The 21,794-nt window shown below is 39.8% G+C and overlaps 1 protein-coding gene across 1 annotated transcript in view; it reads right to left on the bottom strand.

The window, feature by feature from the left end:
• Positions 1–21,794, bottom strand: part of IGSF10 (immunoglobulin superfamily member 10) — a 25,335-nt gene extending 3,541 nt beyond the window's left edge. Inside the window, exons 1-5 of the mRNA XM_043991437.1 lie at positions 21,601–21,794; positions 17,168–17,297; positions 14,143–14,533; positions 6,094–10,422; positions 4,412–5,312 (exon numbers count right to left, since the gene is read on the bottom strand). Coding sequence (XP_043847372.1) covers positions 4,412–5,312; positions 6,094–10,422; positions 14,143–14,533; positions 17,168–17,297; positions 21,601–21,794 — 5,945 coding nt within the window. The remainder of the gene's footprint in view (positions 1–4,411; positions 5,313–6,093; positions 10,423–14,142; positions 14,534–17,167; positions 17,298–21,600) is intronic.

Below are 21,794 nucleotides of genomic sequence, written 5' to 3'. Positions count from 1 at the left end.
TAGGGTGGGGGGAATGACACCAAGGGGTAACGTGTATGGAGGTATATTGTTGTTTGGACTTGAAGCCGGATAGAGTAGCAGATGGAGTGTAGTGAGCCAAAAAGTCTAGTTACTGCCCTGTATAAAGGAAGATATTGGGAGGAGTTTGGTTCTCCACCCTGCAACCCTCCAATCCGATGGGAGAGGAGGCTGGTGGAAGTGGTGTCAGCCAAGGCTGAGTTAGGAGCGCGGTGATGAGATTTGGGGTGATGAGTTTAACCTGGAAGGAGCATCTTGTTCCCTAGAGTTGAAATGTAGAGGAGAGACTGTATATAACACATAATACTAAAAGCTTCATACACCTATATTGGGAGAGGTAGTTTAAGTCTCTGATTTCTTCAGTGTAGGGAATTTGTGGTGAGGAAACTCTACTAATAGAGGTCCTTAACCTGTTCTCAAATTTATAGTTGTCTGGGGCACTGAGCGATTAAGTGATTTGTCTAGGATTACATAACCTATGTGTCAAAAATGAGTCTTAGGGGCCAGCTAGGTGGTGCAGTGGATAAAGCACCGGCCCTGGATTCAGGAGGACCTGAGTTCAAATCCTGCATCAGACACTTGATACTTACTAGCTGTGTGACCCTGGGCAAGTCACTTAACCCCCATTGCCCCGCAAAAAAAAAAAAATGAGACTTAAATCCCAAGTTTTTCTTATTCTGAAGCTGGCATCGTATTGTGCCAAAATGCTCCTATTCACACATCCACACACATGCTATGTGGCATATTAAGAATAGGGCTATCCTGTTAACAGTCAACAAGCATTTATTAAGCACAATAATGTGCTAGGCTAGCTATGGGCTGGTGATTTCATTGGCATAGGGAGCACCTAGTGAGGCATTCTCTACCTCTGCAGGTCAGCAACTTCTTGTGTTTAGTTGCTTAAAAAACAGGTTGAATGACTTGCCCAGGGCCACATAACCAATTTGTATAAGAAATAGAATTTGAACCCAGGACCTCCTGACTCCAAGGCCAGCTCTCTATCTCCTACAACATGTCACTTTTCTTGACATGTTATGTACTTACATATGAGGATAATGAAGCAAACAGGTTCACATAGCTAGTAAGTGTCTGAGATCAGATTTGAACTCAGGAAAACTCATCCTCCTCACTTTAGGCCTGACACTGCATTATGATGCCACCTAGCTGCCCATTTATATACACCTACATAAATTTATTTCATATCTGCTATACTACATAGAAGAAATGTTTTGCTTAAAAATAAATTAGGATGGGGGCAGCTAGGTGGCACAGTGGATAAAGCACTGGCCTTGGATTCAGGAGGACCTGAGTTCAAATCCAGCCTCAGACACATGACACTTAACTAGCTGTGTGACCCTGGACAAGTTACTCAACCCTCATTGCCCAGCAAAAAAAAAAAAAAAAAAATTAATTAGGATCTCTCAGAAGGGTAATTTCTATGCTATAGAGATAGTTAATCATTATTTAATTAACCATTAATCAAAGATAACCCTCTACCCAATTCTAATTCTTTGTTAAAGGCAAAGGCTGTACTCTTTATCTCAATTACTAGAAAGCAAAAGCTGTTTTATCCAGTGCCACCTTAGGAACGAACAGCAAGAATTCTTTCTGGGAATAATCGCTTCCATTCACAGTTGACACCACAAAGTCAATTTGATAGGGTGAAACTTTTCCCAGTGGCAACTAGCCATCAAAATAGCCTGGTTAAAATGGTAACTTGATTGGAAACAGATTTAGGCAAGATAAAATATTCAAAAGCTACTTTGCAAGAGAATTCATATAGGAATGATTCTAAGTGACATCAGGATGGGGTTTGGGGGGGGGTTGTTTTGTTTTTACGGGGCAATGAGGGTTAAGTGACTTGCCCAGGGTCACACAGCTGGTGTCAAGTGTCTGAGTCCAGATTTGAACTCAAGTCTTCCTGAATCCAGGGCCGATGCTCTATCCACTGCACCACCTAGCTGCCCCTGGGTTTTGTTTTTAACCCATTGTACAATGTATTGGCTTCACGCACTAAATCAATCATTTTCTATACTGTAACTCTAGCCTTATGAATGCCTTCTACTGAAGCCATTCTAAACGGCTGAGGACATTTTAAAGGAGCAGACTGACCAGTGACTATAATGACCTGATGTGTGTGTGTCTATTGTTGAGTCCACATAGAGAAATCAGAAAATTATTTGCACTTCTGACTCTGTACCACTTAATTACACAAAGAAGGAACCTTAGAATCTTTTGATTCCAAACTTTTCATTTTTTAAAGAAGAGCAAACTGAGACACAGAAAAGGGAAATGACCTACCAAGGGTCACAAAGCTATCAAGTATTTAGTCGGATTTTGAACCCAGACTTTCCTTACTCCAAGTTCAGTCCCCTAAATACTACAAGTCAGGGTCTATAACTGATGAATAAACAGATCATGGTCCATTTAGGCAAATGAGCTGAAAGTCACAATTTGAGTGAAAATGAAAATTGCCTTTTGGTAACTGAATAGAGCAACCTTATGGCAAATTTTTTATTTGAGCAAAATTATTCTAAAAAATTCCAAGGTAATATATCAATTTTTGAAAAATACCAAAGCCTTAGGGCAGCTAGGTGGCACAGTGGATAAAGTACCGGCCCTGGATACAGGGGAAAACCTGAGTTCAAATCCGGCCTCAGACACTTGACACTTACTAGCTGTGTGACCCTGGGCAAGTCACTTAACCCTCATTGCTCCACCAAAAAAAAATACCAAAGCCTTTATTTTTTATTTATATCTTGATTCACTGATGTGTTCTTTGTCAAGAAGCCAGTACTCCTCATTGCTCTCTGGGAACAAGTAAAACAAGCTTAATCTCTCCTCCACCTAGCATCCATTCCTTGAGATAACCGAGACCTTTCCTCTCTCCTGAATCTTTTTTTCTCCAGGCTAAACATTCAAGGTCCCTCTCATGACCCTTCACCTGGAAAAATCTCACATGTATAACACTTTACCATTTTCCTTGAAACAATTCATTTAAGTGTAACAGCAACCATTTTTAAGCACTGGCTAAAATATAGTGAATGCACTTCTGATTTCTATTGTGAGAGTTTTGTGAGAAGTACATAAAGATTTGTGGAAGTCAAATGCTAGATTTAAGGTACTGATCTTTTTGGTGTATAAGACCAAGGTAATACTTCCATCTACTGAGGTCCGAGGGTGTTCTGTAAATGCTACCTTAGAGGTGCAAATGACTATATGAAACTTTTTAACTTTCCTTGATTTTAAAACCATATGCATGGGGCAGCTAGGTGGCACAGTGGATAAAGCACTGGCCCTGGATTCAGGAGGACCTGAATTCAAATCTGACCTTAGACACTTGACGCTTATTAGCTGTGTGACCCTGGGCAAGTCACTCAGCCTTCATTGCCCCGCAAGCAAAACAAAAAAGATATGCACCTGGTTTGGGAGTAACTTCAAAGAGAAAAGCATTAAAGGTAGAGTTACTTACTTCAGTGTTCAAGGCTAAGATTAGGCTAATCATCTTTCTTTTCCTTCTATATATATTCTGCTATGAATTATAACATCTGCCTCATTCTAATACCACCAAGGGTATACATCTGTACTGTGCAAAATGGCTAAAAAAAAAGCATGATTTCAACCTATGATCCAGCACTTCAGCTCCTGACCTGGGAATTTAGGCTTCTGATTGGCTAGCATTCACTATATCACTGACTCAGACCTACCAGAGTGCAGCTCCTATGCCATCTTCATGCCATTCATCCCTCACTCTCCTTCTGCTTTTCACCCCTAGCTAGGTTGTCTAGTGGATAGAGTACTGCACCTGGATTCAAGAATACATGAGTTTGAATCTGACCTCAGACAGTTACTATTTGTGTGACTGGGTAAGTCACTTAACCACTGTCTCAGTTTCCTCATTTGTTTTTTTTTTCAGTTTCCTCATTTGTAAAATGGAGATAACAATAGCACTAATGAAATAATATTTCTAAAAGGTGCTATGTAAATGGTAGCTATCCTAATTGTCAATGTTGTTCTTTCTGTTATTACATTTTAATTCATTCATACACTAAAAATTAATGACAGGATGTGTCTACCTAATAGAGATCAAATATTTTTTTCTCATTCACCCCCTGATGTAGTTGTTATTTTTAGCTACTCTTGATGCGGGAGAACATGCTCATTCCACACCAGTTTACCTCTATTAATATAAATAAGAAGTTGACTCTGCATCAGAAGTATCATACTTGGTATTGCTTCTTTGATTGATTTTAGAAAGGTAACCTTCAACAAATGCCAATTTGAATTCCTTATTTTTCTACTATATATGCCTTCTGAGCTACTTACCATTTTGTCTTTTCTGGTAGATGTGGAGTTAAATAGTTTAAAGAGAGCACAAAGGTTTTATATTTACCTGTGCCATTGGTCCACAATTGCCTTGGATGGTAACCTCCAGATTATTTTGGGCTTGGGTTCTCCAGTAGCTGAGCAGTTCAGTAACAATTTGTCTCCAAAATTCAGTTCAGTCAGTTTTTGGGAGGCAGTTTCTATCCTGGGAATGGTATCTCTCTCCTCTATTATTAGGTTGACTACTCTTCTCTCTGAACCAGTGGAACTGGTAGCTATGCATTCATAGTTACCCCTGTCTGAAGAGGCTATATTTCGTATATAAAGGGTCCCATTTGGAAACAAGAACCACTTGGCATTTATAAACTGCAAAGGTTTCACTTCGGTTCCATCAAAAAGGACCCAGTGAACAATGGGCTGAGGGTTTCCTTTAGCTGTACAGGGCAGTTTCAAATTTTCACCCCATATCCCAGTGATAAATTGTCTCTTTTGTTCCAAGATAATTGGTGGTGCAGCAATGACTTGTATCTTAACCAGCCATGAATCCATACCAGCTGGGTTATTGGCTATACAGGTATAAACTCCACGGTCATAAACAGTCAGTGTGTTGATGACCAAAGTCCCATCAGATTTCACCAGGACCTGGTTGTTGCCCTGAGATGATTCTGAAACCACTGTTTGGTTTGCTAGAATCCAGGAAATTTGGGGGTTAGGCCTTCCTTCAGCTCTGCATTTTACTTCCACAGAACCACCAGAGTGGACAGTAATTTCCTTTCTTCGGCCTTCCAGGATCCTAGGAGGATAGGCTATCACTGACAAAGTGACATGAAGTCGGTCTGAGCCATGCTGATTGGCAGCCACACACAGGTACTGTCCTCGGTCCTGAATGTTCACATTCTGAATGAAGAGAGTACCATTAGAGAATACTTCAAATCTGCTCCCTTGCATTTCTTCAGATAAAACAATTCCTGATAAAGATGAAAAGATGAAAAGGAAAACACTTTAAGTTATGGGACATTCAAGTCTTGTAGCTGTGTTTTGTGTAAAGAAGAAATTTTTTTAAGGGAAGTTCAGTTTCCCTTAAAATGACAGAAGAAAGGATAACTTTCAGTGAAGATTCTTTAAATGAAGTCTAAGTTAATTAATTAATTGCATATATTTTTCCATTAAAATTGACCATAATTTTATTTTAAAACTTTTTAAATTTCTGGTACAACTATATTTTAATGCATCTCATCCTCTTTTTGTTTCCATAGTTTTTTCACAGATATTTTTCTTTAATTTACCCATACCAAATATGGGTACATATGTGCTTTTGAGCACTTGGAGGTAGATAAAATAATAGGATAATGAGGTCATTTACTCAAAGGAGATACATTTATGTACAGTTTTGCAATTAGGCAGCTAAAAACATGATGCAGATATTTTCCTATTTTATCACAAAATTACACTAATAAAACAAGATTTTTTTTTAAGTGAGGCAATTGGGGTTAAGTGACTTGCCCAGGGTCACACAGCTAGTAAGTGTTAAGTTTCTGAGGCCGGATTTGAACTCAGGTACTCCTGACTCCAGGGCCACTATCCACTGTGCCACCTAGCTGCCCAAAACAAGATGATTTAAAAGTGCCTGATGATTAGTTTGGATTAACTATGTTTCTGTTATCAGGAAGGCTATTCAGAAATGACTGTGGTGTAGAGGTTTTTTAAAACATCACTAAAATACTTGAAAATAAACACAGATGAAAGTACCTGATGAGACTCTGGTCCAGTGAATAGTAGGAGAAGGATTACCAGTGGCTTCACAGGGGATGAAGGCATCGGAGTTAGCCAGCACTGTAAAACTAGCTGCTTTGCCTCCAACTATCCTTGGCTTTTCAAATCTGTTTCTAGACAGAAAGCCAAAGATTAGGGGTTTTGCAGTGGTTGTTTCTTGAAGGGCTGTCTGATCAAGGCTACTTTTGATTACATTCTCTTTCTGGCCTCCCCACTTTGTAGTATGTTGAGTGATGGTCTCTGGGAAGTTTATTGTGGTTAGCATATTTTCTACTGGTCTTTTGCCTCTTTCAGCAACTTCTGGATATGATTGATGCCAAAATAGGTTTTCTTCCCAGAGAGGAGTAATCTCATCTTTAGAGCTTTGTGGTTCAACTGTTGTTAGTGGCAGTGCTGGCATGGGATATTGATCAGCAGAGGTAAAGGATGTTGTTGTAAAAGAGAACTCTGCTGGGGGCTGTGATCTAAAAGGTTCTTCAGTCTCAGTAGTAGACATGTGCTGGTCAATATGGAGACTTGTGGTTTCCTGTGGCTTTGGCTCATTATGAGCCATCATCCCAAAGAATGTAATTGGTATTTGGTCAGTTACTTCACTTCTGGATAAGGGAGTAGAGGTAGCCTCGGGTACTTCCATGATATTACTACTTCTCAGGAGTGATGTTTTGCTAGCAAGAATACTTTGCAGCATTTTAGTGGGTAAGGTCATATCAGTATCAGTTGTCTTTGTTAGTGTCTGAGTATTTGTTTTAGATACTCCTTCATTTTTGTCTGTAGCATTAAGAGTTAGTGAGTCAAGGCTATTTGAAGTTGAAATTCTTTTCAAGCCCTCTGAAGGAGATTGGGTCACAGTAAAGATGCTGGGACTAATTAAAGGCTCAACTACCATTACACTGGGAGGGGCTGTGGTTCCTGATGTAGTGACAGAATTCTCAACCTCCATAATATCCTGTGGGGTCATAAGATTTTTCTGTGGTCGTCTTCGTCTTTGCCCTTTCCGTCTTCCAGGTCTGGCTGTTTGGCTTCTGATGACAGTGGCTGAGGGGTCAATAGTAGGGGGTGAATGCGTTGACATAAAACCAGCTGTACTAGGGAATCTTTTGATACCTGCAGTATTAGGGTAAAGAATCAAAGATGGAAGATTTGTCATTGTCAGGAAACTCTCTGGGTTGGCTCCTTTAAGAATGCTGTCCTTATGAGTGAATTCCTGGGTTATAGCTGGGATTTGGATCTCTTTTGATGAGAGAGTTGTGAAATGAAAAGAACCTCCATCAGTGGGTACTACTGGGGACATTTTAGGAGGAACCGTGATTGTGTTTGTTTGTGGGCTAGATTGATTCTTGAGCATTTCTCTTTGGACATAATTGTTTGCAAAAATTTGATGCCAAGGAATTTTTCTTCTAAAAGCTCTTGTAGAAGTTCTCATGCTAGGAGTAGAGGAGATGAAGATAACACTTGAATGAGTTGTAGGATTGGATGTACCTTTTTTACTCACACCGGTAGTGGGAATGGTGCTAAACAGAGCTGAATAACTAATGTTCATTGGAAGGGTTTTTTCTATATCCAGGGGCATAGGGGAGAGGTTCACTAGTTTGTTCTTTGGGATTACATGTGTGCTTTCTGCACTGAAGTATCTTATTGTGGGGGTTGTTGTCTCTAATTCTACATAAGGCTTATCTAGTCCTTCAAATTCTGATGCTGAGTTTGGGTATGGAGTAGTGGGTGTTGATGTCACTTTTGCAGATTCTATTTGGGCATGTCTAGCACTTGGAAGAAGCAAATGAGAAGGAGCTATGGTGAGCATTATTCCAGGTGTACATGTTGGGCACTTAACATCAAGTTCTGTTGGAAGTAGTGTTGTCCCTTCTTCAGGTAGGACCCTGAATCTTGGTCTCAAAAAGGGATATCTGTGTCCTTTGATGTTTGGAATTCTACCGGGACTGATAATTCTCCTCCTGCCCCAAATTTTCCTCCGCCTCCCATAATGTCTTATTTGTGGGGTAGTGGTAGTTACATCACTGATGGCCCAAATTTGATTCTGCATCATCATTGTTGACTCCATGGGTAACTTAGAGGTAAGAGTCTTTTGAGTAGTATGGGGATAAAAACTGTCATTATTTGGCTCATTCTCTGTTATTACAGATAGATGGTGATGAGAAATTTGATTAATAGAGTTTCTAAATACATGATCTTTGCTTTCAGGGTTCTCAGATATATAGATGTTGCTATCTCTAGTAATATCATTTCCTGATGTTGCAGATATGCTTTTGAAATGTTCATTGCTTTCCCATAAATGATGCTCATTGCTTAAGATTTTATTTGTAATGGGCAGCAGAGGAGAGATGGTAGGTAACTGTTGTGTGTTGATGCCTTGCATATTATTTGGTGTGCTCAGGTTAAAGTGCATTGAAACAGATGTGAATAGATTTAAATTTGTATTTGACATGAGCTTCTCAGGTTTTTCAGGTTGTGAAGTTTGTGGACTGGCTAGTGGAAAGGCTTCCATGGCAGGGATGACACTGGCTTCAGAGCTGCCTGATGATGTTATGGGACCTGTGGTCACCAGACTTGCTGATGTCTCCAGAGCTTTTGTTGTCAAGAGCATGAACTCCTCATCTGGAGGCAAGACACCAGATGATTCTTCTCCATGTCCAGAGAGCTTTGGGAGTGGAGTGGCTTCTATAGGGGGTACAGTTATGGCACTTCCTACTTTTTCTGGTGTGGCTAGTTTTTTAGCTTTTTCCAAAAATGCTGCCCATTGTCTTGGATCAAGTCTTTGAGCAGAAGGAGGAAATTGCCTCCTTTGCTCCCTAAAACGTCTGTTCGTTGGAGCTCCATTGCGACGATAGGTCAGCTCACTATAATTCTGCCTTTTACTTGGATTTGAAATGTCCTGTTTGGTCACATCAGCCTGTGGAAGCACTGTGTTTTGTACTACTGGTGGCTTTTTGAGGTTTGTGGTAGTGACCTTGGGTTCCTCTTGCCCTGATCCATCAGCTTCTCCATCTTGATATTCTATATTGTTCCGTTTCGTGTCTACTGATACAAGGAAAATTAAAAAATCAATGCCATATGGATTAGCTGCTACACATCGAAAATAACCACTGTCTTGTTGAGTGACTTTCAATATCCTCAATGTACCATTGTTAAGAATTTGTTTGTTTCCTAAGGAGTGGTGAAGTACAGTGTTTCCAGGGAGAACCCAGCTGATAGAGGCATCTGGGATCCCAGTGGACCGGCATGGAAGGTCAAGTGTCTCACCAATAGAACTCATGTGTGGAGCCCCATTTGTGTAATAAGTTCCCACATTTGGATCCACCACAGTGACCCTATATGTGAGGATATCTGCATCATCATAATTGGTGCTGATACAATGGTAGAGACCAGTGTCAAAGCCATCAGCTGTCTGCAGTTCTAGCTTTCCAGCTTTATCTATTAGGATTCTCCCATCCTCACTAATATAAGGGGCTCGCACTTTGCTCCCATCTGCAAGAACCCACTCTAGGTGAGGACTGGGGTCTCCTTGGGCTGGGCAGTCCAGTTCCAGGGTCCCACCCACTAAAACAGTACGTTCCAGCTTAGTAGTATTATCTCTGGAAATCATAGTCCACTTGTGCTTGACTTTCCCTTCTTTTTCATGTGGCATGGTGACATGAACAACCACCAGGCACTGGATGTGTAGGGTGTTGAGGGTGGTCACAGTCCTATCTAGCTGCAGCGATATCTGGTCCTGCATCAGCCATGATGGATCAGCTCTTAGTTCTGCTTTTATATCAGTAAAAATGTCTTCATTCCTCACAGTAATCTGTTTATATTTCTGACTGAGATGGGGTGTTTGGGTAAGGGAAGGTTCTCTTTCTAGCCTCAGTGGAGAATCGCTATACATGGCTAGAATTCTCCAAAGTGGCTGGATGTGATGGTGGTCTATGTTACATACAAGGAAGGTGGAAAATGATGTATTCAATGTGACATAGCCACTCCCCTCAGCAAAAGAAATGGGTAAGGTCTTAGAAGGCTTCTGAATATTGCAAGCCAAATTAGCTTTATTCCCAGACTGATCTGTCAAGTTCATAGTGATTGAACCTAGGGGTGCAACAAAGTCTTTGGACAAGAGAGATATGGAGTCCCCCTCTTCTGGTAGAGTGAGATTTTTCATCTTCAGGGAAGGGTCGATGGTTGGTTTAACACAAGTCAAGGCTCCAGCTGAGATCTCAGCTAAGCCTTTGCCTTTGGATTTCTCAGGGTTTGTGCATAGTGGGCATTGCAGAAGAGTGGAGGAACTTCTGTCTCTTTTGCATTTTACTGTATCTGAAAGGAGAAATAGTGTCATTTAGCCATTTCCTAATAATAAATTCTTTATCTAAGAATTATTCTGAATAATAACTTCTATAACTATATTATGGAAAATAATATATCCACATCATACAGTAACTTCTACAGCTACATCAATTCAATTGAATTCAATAAGCATTTATAAAGTCCCAACTTTGTGCCTGGCATTGTGTCACAGTATACTATGAGATAATTACATTTTGAAGGTGGATTTATTGTTCACCCTAGTGGGAATTCAAGTTGATGTGCTATGTCTCCTGGGATATTAAGGATTTTATTCTGGAAGGGACTTTAAAAATAATTTGATCTACCACTTTCATTTTACAGAGGAGGAAAATGAGGCTCAGAAAGGTAAAACTTCCCCATTTCATGAAAGTAGTAGGTAGCAGAGACAAACAGTATAGTACTCTAGAAAGCATATTGGATTTAGGGCAGCTAGGTGGCACAGTGGATAAAGCCCCTGCCCTGGATTCAGAAGGACCTGAGTTCAAATCCGGCCTCAGACACTTGACACCTACTAGCTGTGTGACCCTGGGCAAGGCACTTAACCCTCATTGCCCCACCAAAAAAGAAAAATGAGAGTACTGGGTTTAAAGTCAGCAGTCTGGGGTTCAAATACCCCTTACTACCATGTGACCTTGAGCAAGTCATATCACTTCTGGACTTCATCTATAAAATGAAGAGACTGGACTAGATGGCCTTCAAGGTTCTAGTCTATGAACATTATGATTACAACCTAAGTTTTCTGAATCCAAAATCCACTGCTGTTTCCCCCCACCCCCACCCCCTGCCTATCCTGTGCCTCTCAATGTCATTTATTGAGTCCTTTGGGTCCCAAGGTTTGACCACATTTATAGAATTTTAAAATTCCATAATATGAAGAGACCTCAGTTGTCATCTGGCTCAACCTAGATCTTTAAAAGAATCTCCTCAGCCTGAAAATCAATCAGCAAGTACTTATTATGTACTTACAATGTGTCAAGTACTATGGCATGTGCTGGAGATACAAAGAAAAAAAAGCCAAGTAGTCCATGCTCTAAATGAACTTACATTTTAGTGAAAATGGACAACAGGTACACATTGAAGTAGGTACAAAATATGTTCTATACAAATTCAAGACAATATCAGAGAAAGGAGGCAGTAGTGGGGAAGGGGAGGGGACATCCTGAAATTCAGGCAAAGCCTCCTAAAGGATATTGTAGCTTGAGGTAAGCCTTGAAAGAAGGTAAGGTTTCTAACAGGTGGCGGTGAGGAGGGAAGAGCATTCCATGGGTGAGCACCAGCCTGTGCACAGGCACAAAGCCAGCACACCAAATGTCTCTCTAACATTCTCAACTTTTGACTGAAGACATTCACTGAGGGGGAATTGAAAGTATCCTGAGGTAGCCTATTCCACTTTGGGATAAATATTGATGAGGAAGGTTTTTACTTAGGATCAAATGCCAGAAATTTGCCCTTTTTTGTAACTTTTACATATTTCTCCAAGTTCTGCCTTTTTATCTTGTTCAGCATCAGTTTCCTCATCTGTAAAAATGAACTGGAGAAGGAAAAGGCCAACCATCCCAGTATCCATGCCAAGAAAACCCCAAATAGGGTCATAGAGAGTTAGACACATCTAAATGACTAAACAATAACAAAAAATAATTATCCTTATACTACAGGGTGTGGCCTGATCAACTTTCAGTGTAGTCTTTCTACCTCAGAATTAGGCATTCACTACACTTAAGGACTTGATTATTGTTCTGTTCATTGTCTATCCTTGAGAGAGTGATGGAGAAAATCATAATAATGCAAATTACACTTTCAAAAGTTTTTGGGGGGCAGCTAGGTGGCTCAGTGAATAAAGCACCAGCCCTGGATTCATGAGGACCTGAGTTCAAATCTGGATTCAGACACTCACTAGCTGTGGGACCCTGGGTAAGTTACTTAACCCTGAGTGCCCTGCAAAAAAAAAAAAAAAAAAAAAAAAAAAAAAAAAAAAGGTTTTTGCACACCCTAGTCCCCAGAAAAGCTGGTTGTTAAACATTTACCAGTACACCATTGCTTATATTTCCTACTTCACAAGGTTTAGGGAAGGAAAGGGCTAGGAAAGTGTGAGCTTTCATTCAATAGCCCCAGCCTGCTCCAGGTCCTGCCTCCCCCAGGGACCTCCTGACTTGTGCACACCAGTACTCGTTTCATCTACATAGAACTGTGATTCTGGCCACCTTGTCAGCTGGGTACCATTCACGATATGAACTTGAACAAATTTGTGTTTGTCTAAGGTTATAAAAGCCTGTGTGGTTTGGAACCTGATCCATCTATCGTAGCAAGCTGGGTGAATAATAAAAGCAGGATTAGAGAAATACAGTAAGTTATATTATTCCCAATACAATAGTGATTTCAGTAGGCTGATTTGGAAAATAGGAAACATCTGTCTACACATGAAGATGGAGGTAATAAAAAATAGAGAGAAAGAGTAGTAAGAAATCAAATAAGTAATGAAATAAAAAGCATATGAGAATGGAATGGGATCCTATTGACATAAATGCCTTTTTAAACAGTGGTAAAATTGAAGCAAGATAGGGAGGGTTTGCCCTGGACTAACACAGAGTAGTCAAGCTACATGGGATGGACAACACATGCAGGCATAGGTATGTATACGTTACTGACAGGGTAGATGGAAAGTAACCAGAAAGGGAAAGCACCAGCATATAGGGAAACTGGAAAAAGTCTCCCGAGGAAAGTCTCCCTTGAGTTTTTGTTTGTTTGTTTGTTTGTTTTGGTGAGACAATTGGGGTTAAGTGACTTGCCCAGGGTCACACAGCTAGTAAGTGTCAAGTGTCTGAGGCCGGATCTGAACTCAGGTACTCCTGATTCCAGGACCTGTGCTCTATCCACTGTGCCACCTAGCTGTCCCTCCCTTGAGTTTTAAATGAAACCAAATATTCTAAGAGATGGACATGAGCAGGAAGACCATTCTAGACTTGGGGGTGGGCAGCCAGTACAAAAGCTTGGAGAGGAGACGTGAGCTTAGTGTTTGAATTACACCAGCAAACATCCATTGAGAAACTACTATGTACACATAGTACACATAGTCCATCATGCAAGGTCTTGGGTGATATCCAAAGGTGAGTATGTCCTGATACTTTAATGAAATCTCTGTCTGATAAATAGAAGATATAAGACATGCACACACCGACAACACTCTCCAAGGTAACCAATGACCTTCTTATTAATAAAGACAAGAGGCTTTTCAAAATCTTTATTCTCCTTGACCATTTCCCTACACCAACAAAATCACTGGTCTAGTTCTTATCCCATCAGAAATAATTCATAATTGTACTGATAAATTCGATTTTCCCTCTAGCTAAAAACCTTTGTTCTTTTGCCATATCTGGTACTCTCCCCTCTTTCTGTTTGTGTGTGTGTGTGTGTGTGTGTGTGTGTGACAGAGAGAGAGAGAGAGAGAGAGAGAGAGAGAGAGAGAGAGAGAGAGAGAGAATTGGGGTTAAGTGACTTGCCCAGGGTCACACAGCTAATAAGTGTCAAGTGTCTGAGGTCAAATTTGAACTGGGGTCCTCCTGACTCCAGGGCCCGTGCTCTATCCACTGTGCCACCTAGATGCCCCTCTCCTCTTTCTAATAAAACACCTCAGAGTAGATTGCCTCTAATTGCTGAAAATGAAGAAATAAAAGACAATATTGAATATCCTACCTGGATTTTGCTGTATCCAATCTGGAAGCCAGTTTAGCTCACAGTCACATACCCAGGGGTTTCCATGCAGATAAATGCTCTCCAGTTCAGTCATATACAGAATCAGCTCCTGTGGGATGGAGCTCAGGAAGTTGTCTGACAAATAGATGTACTTTATGAATGATATTTTAAATATCTGGAAATAGCTCAAGGAGACAAAGGTATTGGGATGGAGCTTGGTGAGCAGATTTCCTTCCAAATGCACAAGCCGTAGGGAGGTGAGTCCATAAAAGGTCTCTGGGTTTATAAACTCTAGATGGTTATGGTCCAGGTGGAGCCGAGTCAAACTCCTAAGGCCATGAAAGGTATCTTTGTGAAGTCTTCTGACTTTGTTGTAGCTCATTTTTAAAACCTCATGAATTTAAAAAAAGAAAAAAGAAAAAGAAACAAATTAGCTTAGCAAGTTATTGTTTCCATGAGAGAAATATCATTAGCATTCAATTGCTTATTGGCTTTGATGGATGTTGCACCAGAGATAGAAGGAATATCACGATGTTCTTCAAAGTGCTTATCCCTAGTCTACACACACAATACCCCTACCTTCATCATTACTCATAATGTAATATTTTCTAAGGTTGAATGTGGAAACCAACTCCAAAATGGCACTTAGTTCTATCATATTGAATGAATGAATGAATGAATGAATGAATGAATGAATGAATGAATGAATGAATGAATGAATGCTTTCTGTGATCCAGGCACTGTGCTAAGTGGTTGATATACAAAACAAGCAAGACATGTAAGCTTTCAAGCAACTTACTTTGGAATGAAGGAAAGAAAGACACAAAGGAGAGTTGGGAGTAGGAGATAACTGCGTGGACATATGATTTAGAAGTGGATGAAAAGTGACATGGAGGTGGAGTTCTGGGTAAAATAAGGTGAAAGCATTATCAGAATCCAGAGTCCCAAGGGCAAAGTCCAGGTTCCAATGGGAACCTGCCAGTTTTGGAAATGGTCAGAAAATTATTGATTTTATTTATTTGGTTGCTTCTTTGTTTAGCTCATGTCTGTGATATCATTGGTATAAGGAACTTCCAGTGAGGAACCCTCTAGGAATTCCCTTTAGGAATATAGATCAATTGACTTTCAATTTATAATCTTAGAGAGTTTCTTGGGGGAAATGTCTGAAAGATTAAATGACTTGTGCAAAATCACATAGTTAATGGACATCAGAGAGGCTAGATTTGACCCAAGTCCTCCTAACCCTGAAGTCAGCCAACCCAATACACCACACTGCCTCTTATCATACTGGTTTGGCCTGAGAATTATCCAATGATAATATCCCAGGCTGCTTTAATGGGAGACTTATGGGATTAACTAATGGTCAAAAAGTCAGGGTAGTGGAGTAGATAGAGCTGGACTTAGCATCAGGATATCCTGGGTTCAAATCCTGCCTCTGATACTAACTGGGTGACCCTGAACAAGTCACATCCCCTCCATGGGCCTCAATTTCCTCATCTGTAAGTGGGGATAATATCTTCAGTACCTACATCACAGGGTTGTACTGAGTCTCAAATGAACTAATATGGTGTATCCCCCAAAGTCAGTGCAATTTAGTTTCAATAGCTTAAAACTGCACTAAGACTTTTTGGGACACGCCATATGCATAAAGTGCTTTGGAAACTTTTCTTTTTTTTAGTGAGGCAATTGGGGTTAAGTGACTTGCCCAAGGTCACACAGCTAGTAAGTGTTAAGGGTCTGAGGCCAGATTTGAACTCAGGTACTCCTGACTCCAGGGCCGATGCTCTATCCACTATGCCACCTAGCTGCCCCTTCTACCTCTTTTTTTTTTTTTGCTTTGGAAACTTAAAAACCTTAGATATCAGTTGCTATTCTTATTAATCAAATGAACGTGGGCAATTCATTGAGACTTTTAAGACTCAGCTGCTTTATCATATACGAAATGAGGAGGTTGATGTAGATGATCACCAAGGTCCCTTTCAGATCTAAATATCCCAAGGGAGGTATGTCTAGTAAATGGCAATGAAGATAAGCCATACTGATTGATTATAGCAAAGTCTGGCTGGAGGTGCTTTGTTGTCATTATTCAGTCGTTCACTTGTGTTCAACTCTGTGTGACCCTGTAGACCATATTGTTTGTCATGTTTTTGGTTTTGTTTTTGCGAAGATACCAGAGTGGTTTGCCATTTCCTTCTCCAGAGGATTAAGGCAGAGGTTTAGTGACTTGCCCAGGGTCACACAGTGGCTGGAAGTACTAGTTTTATTTTAATGTCCCTGAGTTCCTTTAGGATTCTAAGTGAATGGTGCTCAAAGTAGCCTCTGGATTAAGGTTTTTTTTGTTTTTGTTTTTGTTTTTTTGGTGGGGTAATGAGGGTTAAGTGACTTGCCCAGGGTCACACAGCCAGAAAATGTCAAGGGTCTGAGGCCAGATCTGAACCCAGGTCCTCCTGCATCCAGGGCCGGCGCTTTTATCCACTGTGCCACCCAGCTGCCCCCTCTGGATTAAGTTTTAAATGCGTGGTAGTCTTCAGAAATAAAAATACAGTGTAATTTAATTAATTTAGGCTACAAGAAAAGTTACTTAGTATTATGGGTTACCACAGTTTCCAAATAGAATTGAAAAGGTCAGTATGTTGCTTTCTCAACTATGCAGCATATCTCTTCCTCCAATCTACAACTGACACCTTTGGTGTCTTCCACAATCTATAGAATATGGAGAATGACTTTTTGTCCTTTTTTTCTTTTTTTACCTGCACAGCACTAAAATCTGTCTGGGGTTTGTCTTGTCTGGGATGGGACAAATAATGATGATAATGACAACAATGATGTCAATAATTATAGTTAATATTTATATAACGCTTTGGGGGTTGCAAAGCACTTTGCAAATATTACCTCATTTTATCTTCACAACAATCTTGAAAAGAAAGTGCTGTTATTACTCCCACTTTAAAGATGAGAAAACTGGGTCAGACAAAGGTTAAGTGACTTGGCCAGGGTCATACTGCTTGCCTTTTTTCTTTCTTACCTGCAAAGTATGTAAATCTGTAAATGTCTTGTCTTGGATGTCACGAATCTCATTACTGTGCAGCATCAGCAACTCCAGCTTGTGCAGGCCAGTAAAGTCTGTTTCAGTCAGTTTAATCAAGCTGTTGTAACTATTAAAAAAGATAGGTTTCCACTTGGGAGTCTACTTGCCAAGACAAACCCAGGAACTCTATGAACACAACTACCAAACACTCTTCACACAAATCAAATCAGATCTAAATAATTGGAAAGATATCAATTGCTCATGGATAGGCAGAGCTAATATAGTAAAAATGACAATACTGCCTAAATTAATTTACTTATTCAGTGCCATACCAATCAGGCTACCTAAAAATTATTTTATACAGCTAGCAAAAATAATAACAAAATTCATCTGGAAAAACAAAAAATCAAGAATATCCAGGGAAATAATGAAAAAAAATTCACAGGAAGGTGGGTTAGCGGTACCAAACCTGGAGCTTTACTATAAAGCGGCAGTCATCAAAACTATCTGGTACTGGCTAAAAAATAGAGTGGTAGATCAATGGAATAGGCTAGGCTCAGGAAATGCAGTAGTAAATGACACTAGTAATGTAGTGTTTGATAAACCCAAAGACTCCAGCTTCTGGGATAGGAACTCAGTATTTGACAAAAACTGCTGGGAAAACTGGAAGATAGTATGGCAGAAATTAGGCTTAGACCAACATCTTACACCTTATACTAAAATAAGGTCAAAATGGATACATGATTTAGACATAAGAGGTGATACCATAGGTAAATTAGGAGAGAAAGGAATAGTGTACCTATCAGATCTTTGGAAAGGAGAACAGTTTTTGACCAAACATGAGATAGAGTATATTATAAAATGCAAAGTGGATGATTTTGATTATATTAAATTAAAAAAAATTTGTACAAACAGAAGCAATGCATCCAAAATTGGAAGGGAGGCAGAAAGCTGGGAAACAATTTTTGAGGCCAGTGCTTCTGATAAAGGCCTCATCTCTAAAATATATAGGGAATTAAATCAAATTTATAAGAATCCAAGTCATTCCCCAATTGAGAAATGGTCAAAGGATATGAACAGGCAGTTTTCTGATGAAGAAACCAAAGCTATCTATTCCCATATGAAAAAATGCTCTAAATCTCTAATGATTAGAGAGATGCAAATTAAAACAACTCTGAGGTACCACCTGACACCTATCAGATTGGCTAAAATGACAAACAAGGAAGATAATAAATGTTGGAGAGGCTGTGGGAAAATTGGAACACTAATGCATTGTTGGTGGAGCTGTGAGCTGATCCAACCATTCTGGAGAGCAATTTGGAATTATGCCCAAAGGGCGATAAAGCTGTGCATACCCTTTGACCCAGCAATCCCACTTTTAGGTCTTTTGCCCAAAGAAATCATGGAAGGGGGGAAGGGACCCACATGTATAAAAATATTTATAGCTGCTCTTTACGTGGTAGCAAGGAATTGGAAGTTGAGGGGGTGCCCATCAATTGGGGAATGGCTGGACAAGTTGTGGTATATGAATACAATGGAATACTATTGTGCTGTAAGAAATGATGAGCAGGAAGAGTTCAGAGAAACCTGGAGGGTCTTACGTGAGCTGATGATGAGTGAGATGAGCAGAACCAGGAGAACATTGTACACAGTATCATCAACATTGAGTGTTGACCTACTGTGATGGACTATATTCTTCTCACCAATGCAATGGTACAGAAGAGTTCCAGGGAACTCATGATAGAAGAGGATCTCCAAATCCAAGAAAAAAAAAGAAAGAACTGTGGAGTATAGATGCTGATTGAACCATATTATTTCTTTTGTTTTGGGTGCTGTTGTTTTTTTTTCTATTTTGAGGTTTTGCATCACTGCTCTGATTCTTTCTCTTGTAACAGGATTAATGCAGAAATAGGATTAATGTTATTATGTATATATATGTGTGTATATATATATGTATATGTATAGAGATATATAGATATAACCTATATCAGATTACCTGCTGTCTAGGGGAGGGGGGAGGGAGGGGAGGGAGGGAGAAAAATCTGAAATTGTAAAGCATGTATAAACAAAAGTTGAGAACTATCTTTACATGTAACGGAAAAAATAAAATATCTCATAAAAAAAAAAGAAATGATGAGCAGGAAGAGTTCAGAGAAACCTGGAGGGTCTTACGTGAGCTGATGATGAGTGAGATGAGCAGAACCAGAAGAACATTGTACACAGTATCATCAACATTGAGTGCTGACCTACTGTGATGGACTATATTCTTCTCACCAATGCAATGGTACAGAAGAGTTCCAGGGAACTCATGATAGAAGAGGATCTCCAAATCCAAGAAAAAAAAAGAAAGAAAGAACTGTGGAGTATGGATGCTGATTGAACCATATTATTTCTTTTGTTTTGGGTGCTGTTTTTTTTTTTCCATTTTGAGGTTTTGCATCACTGCTCTGATTCTTTCTCTTGTAACAGGATTAATGCAGAAATAGGATTAATGTTATTATGTGTATATATATGTGTGTGTGTGTATATATATATATGTATATGTATAGAGATATATAGATATAACCTATATCAGATTACCTGCTGTCTAGGGGAGGGGGGGAGGGAGGGGAGGGAGGGAGAAAAATCTGAAATTGTAAAGCATGTATAAACAAAAGTTGAGAACTATCTTTACATGTAACGGAAAAAATAAAATATCTCATAAAAAAAAAAAGATAGGTTTCCAAAAAAGAGATACGTTTCTAGTTCTATGTATAGTCCATCAGAGAAGGCTCAAAAGGGAAAATGAAAAAATGTACATTTTTATAAACATATCAGTGAAATTTTGTTCCAGATCTAACAGGACAAGATAATCATTCAAAATTCATAAATATAGGGGCAGCTAGATGGCGCAGTGGATAGAGCACCGGCCCTGGAGTCAGGAGTACCTGAGTTCAAATCCGGCCTCAGACACTTAACACTAGCTGTGTGACCCTGGGCAAGTCACTTAACCCCAATTGCCTCACTAAAAAAAAAAAAAAAAAAATTCATAAATATGATCTGTGTCAAAAGCCATGCTAGATGGGCCAGCTAGATGACACAGTGGATAAAGCTCTGGTCCTGGATTCAGGAGGACCTGAGTTCAAATCCAGCCTCAGACACTTGACACCAGCTGTGTGACCCTGGGCAAGTCACTTAACCCTCATTGTCCTGCCACCCCCACCCCAAAAAAAGAAACCATGCTTGAGGCTTTCCACAAAGGAAATTGGAAAGAGGAGAGTTTTACCTCTTTTACCTTTGCCTACCAAACAAAAGTGGGTCTTGTTTGTGTAATATTTCCCAAATTATTCATAAAAACATTTTTTCTTTGAAATGGCAATGAGGGTTCAGAATTTTAGAAATCATATTAATGAATGGTTTTGAACAATTTATTAGCCATTAAATGTGGCCAACATATTCAGAAACAGGGATAATAGCACAAAACCAGATGGTCTTTTGAGTTCAAAGACAGAGCTCTTTCTTCTGAAAGACATTAAAAAGTAAGGGTTATCATCTTCATAACAGACTATAGACAATATCACAACACATTAATTGTTAAACTATGTGCATATAGACACATATATGCATCATCTAAACATATACAGATACAATGTTCAGTTAAAACTATTCCATATTGATCTATTTTTAAAAGCTTTCTATGCCCTCCCAAAGGGAAATGGATAAAGGAACAGACATTGACATGGGTGATTACCACTTCTTTAGAAATGTTTCACCAACATAAATCAATCACTACAGCAAAGGAACTCAGAAATCACCTCACCCAGAAAACATATCTTATTGCCAACTGGAGAGATGTGTCAGCTAAGGATGAAACTGGTTTAGTATATTAACCTGTTTGTAAAAATTTTCAAGAGATTTACTTCCTTGGACAAATGATTCAAACTCCCCCCACCCCAGGTTTCCCTGTAAAATGGAGGGTTGGACTAGATAATCTCTGAAGTCTCTTCCAGCTTTGTATCTGTGATTCTAAGACCCTATAATCATGAGCAGTATTACCTCACCAAACAGCCAGGATTTCTGATCCCAAGACTAGTGAATTCTCCATTACACCATACTGCTCTATAAACTCCTTCAATACCTAGGGACTTGGACTGGCAAACCCTACTCCTTCTCCCTCTTCCCCAATCAGTAATGAGGAAAAAAAGGCACAAAAAGTTAAAATGAAAAAAAAAACTCTTAAAAATTATTGAAACCACCACTAGGTTTTGGTTAGTTTTTGCACTGTCCATTTCCCAAGAAGCTGAAAACAATATTAAACTTTTATTTCCCATTTCCTAAAACCCAGAATTCCCTTTATTAGTGGCCTCCTGAGAAAGCAGGCATAATTTTTCCCTACTCAGGGAAGCTCAGGCCAAAGACTTCCAAAGAAAGTAGGGGAGTATTTCACCTACCCCAGGTTGATGCGTTCTGCATTGGCAGGGATGGAATCTGGAATAGCAGTGAGGTACCGGAACGTGCAATGCACCTCCGTAGGGACGTAACAGGCACAGCGGCGGGGGCAGGCACTGCCATAGGGTAGGGTGGCCAGGCAGACACTGACCAGAGAGGCCAGCAAGTGAGGGAGTTCTTTGCCTTTTACTTTCAT

Source organism: Dromiciops gliroides, chromosome 3, assembly GCF_019393635.1.
Source record: "Dromiciops gliroides isolate mDroGli1 chromosome 3, mDroGli1.pri, whole genome shotgun sequence".
NCBI classification, from domain to species: Eukaryota; Metazoa; Chordata; class Mammalia; order Microbiotheria; family Microbiotheriidae; genus Dromiciops; species Dromiciops gliroides.
This window is presented reverse-complemented; position numbering and strand designations above follow the sequence as displayed.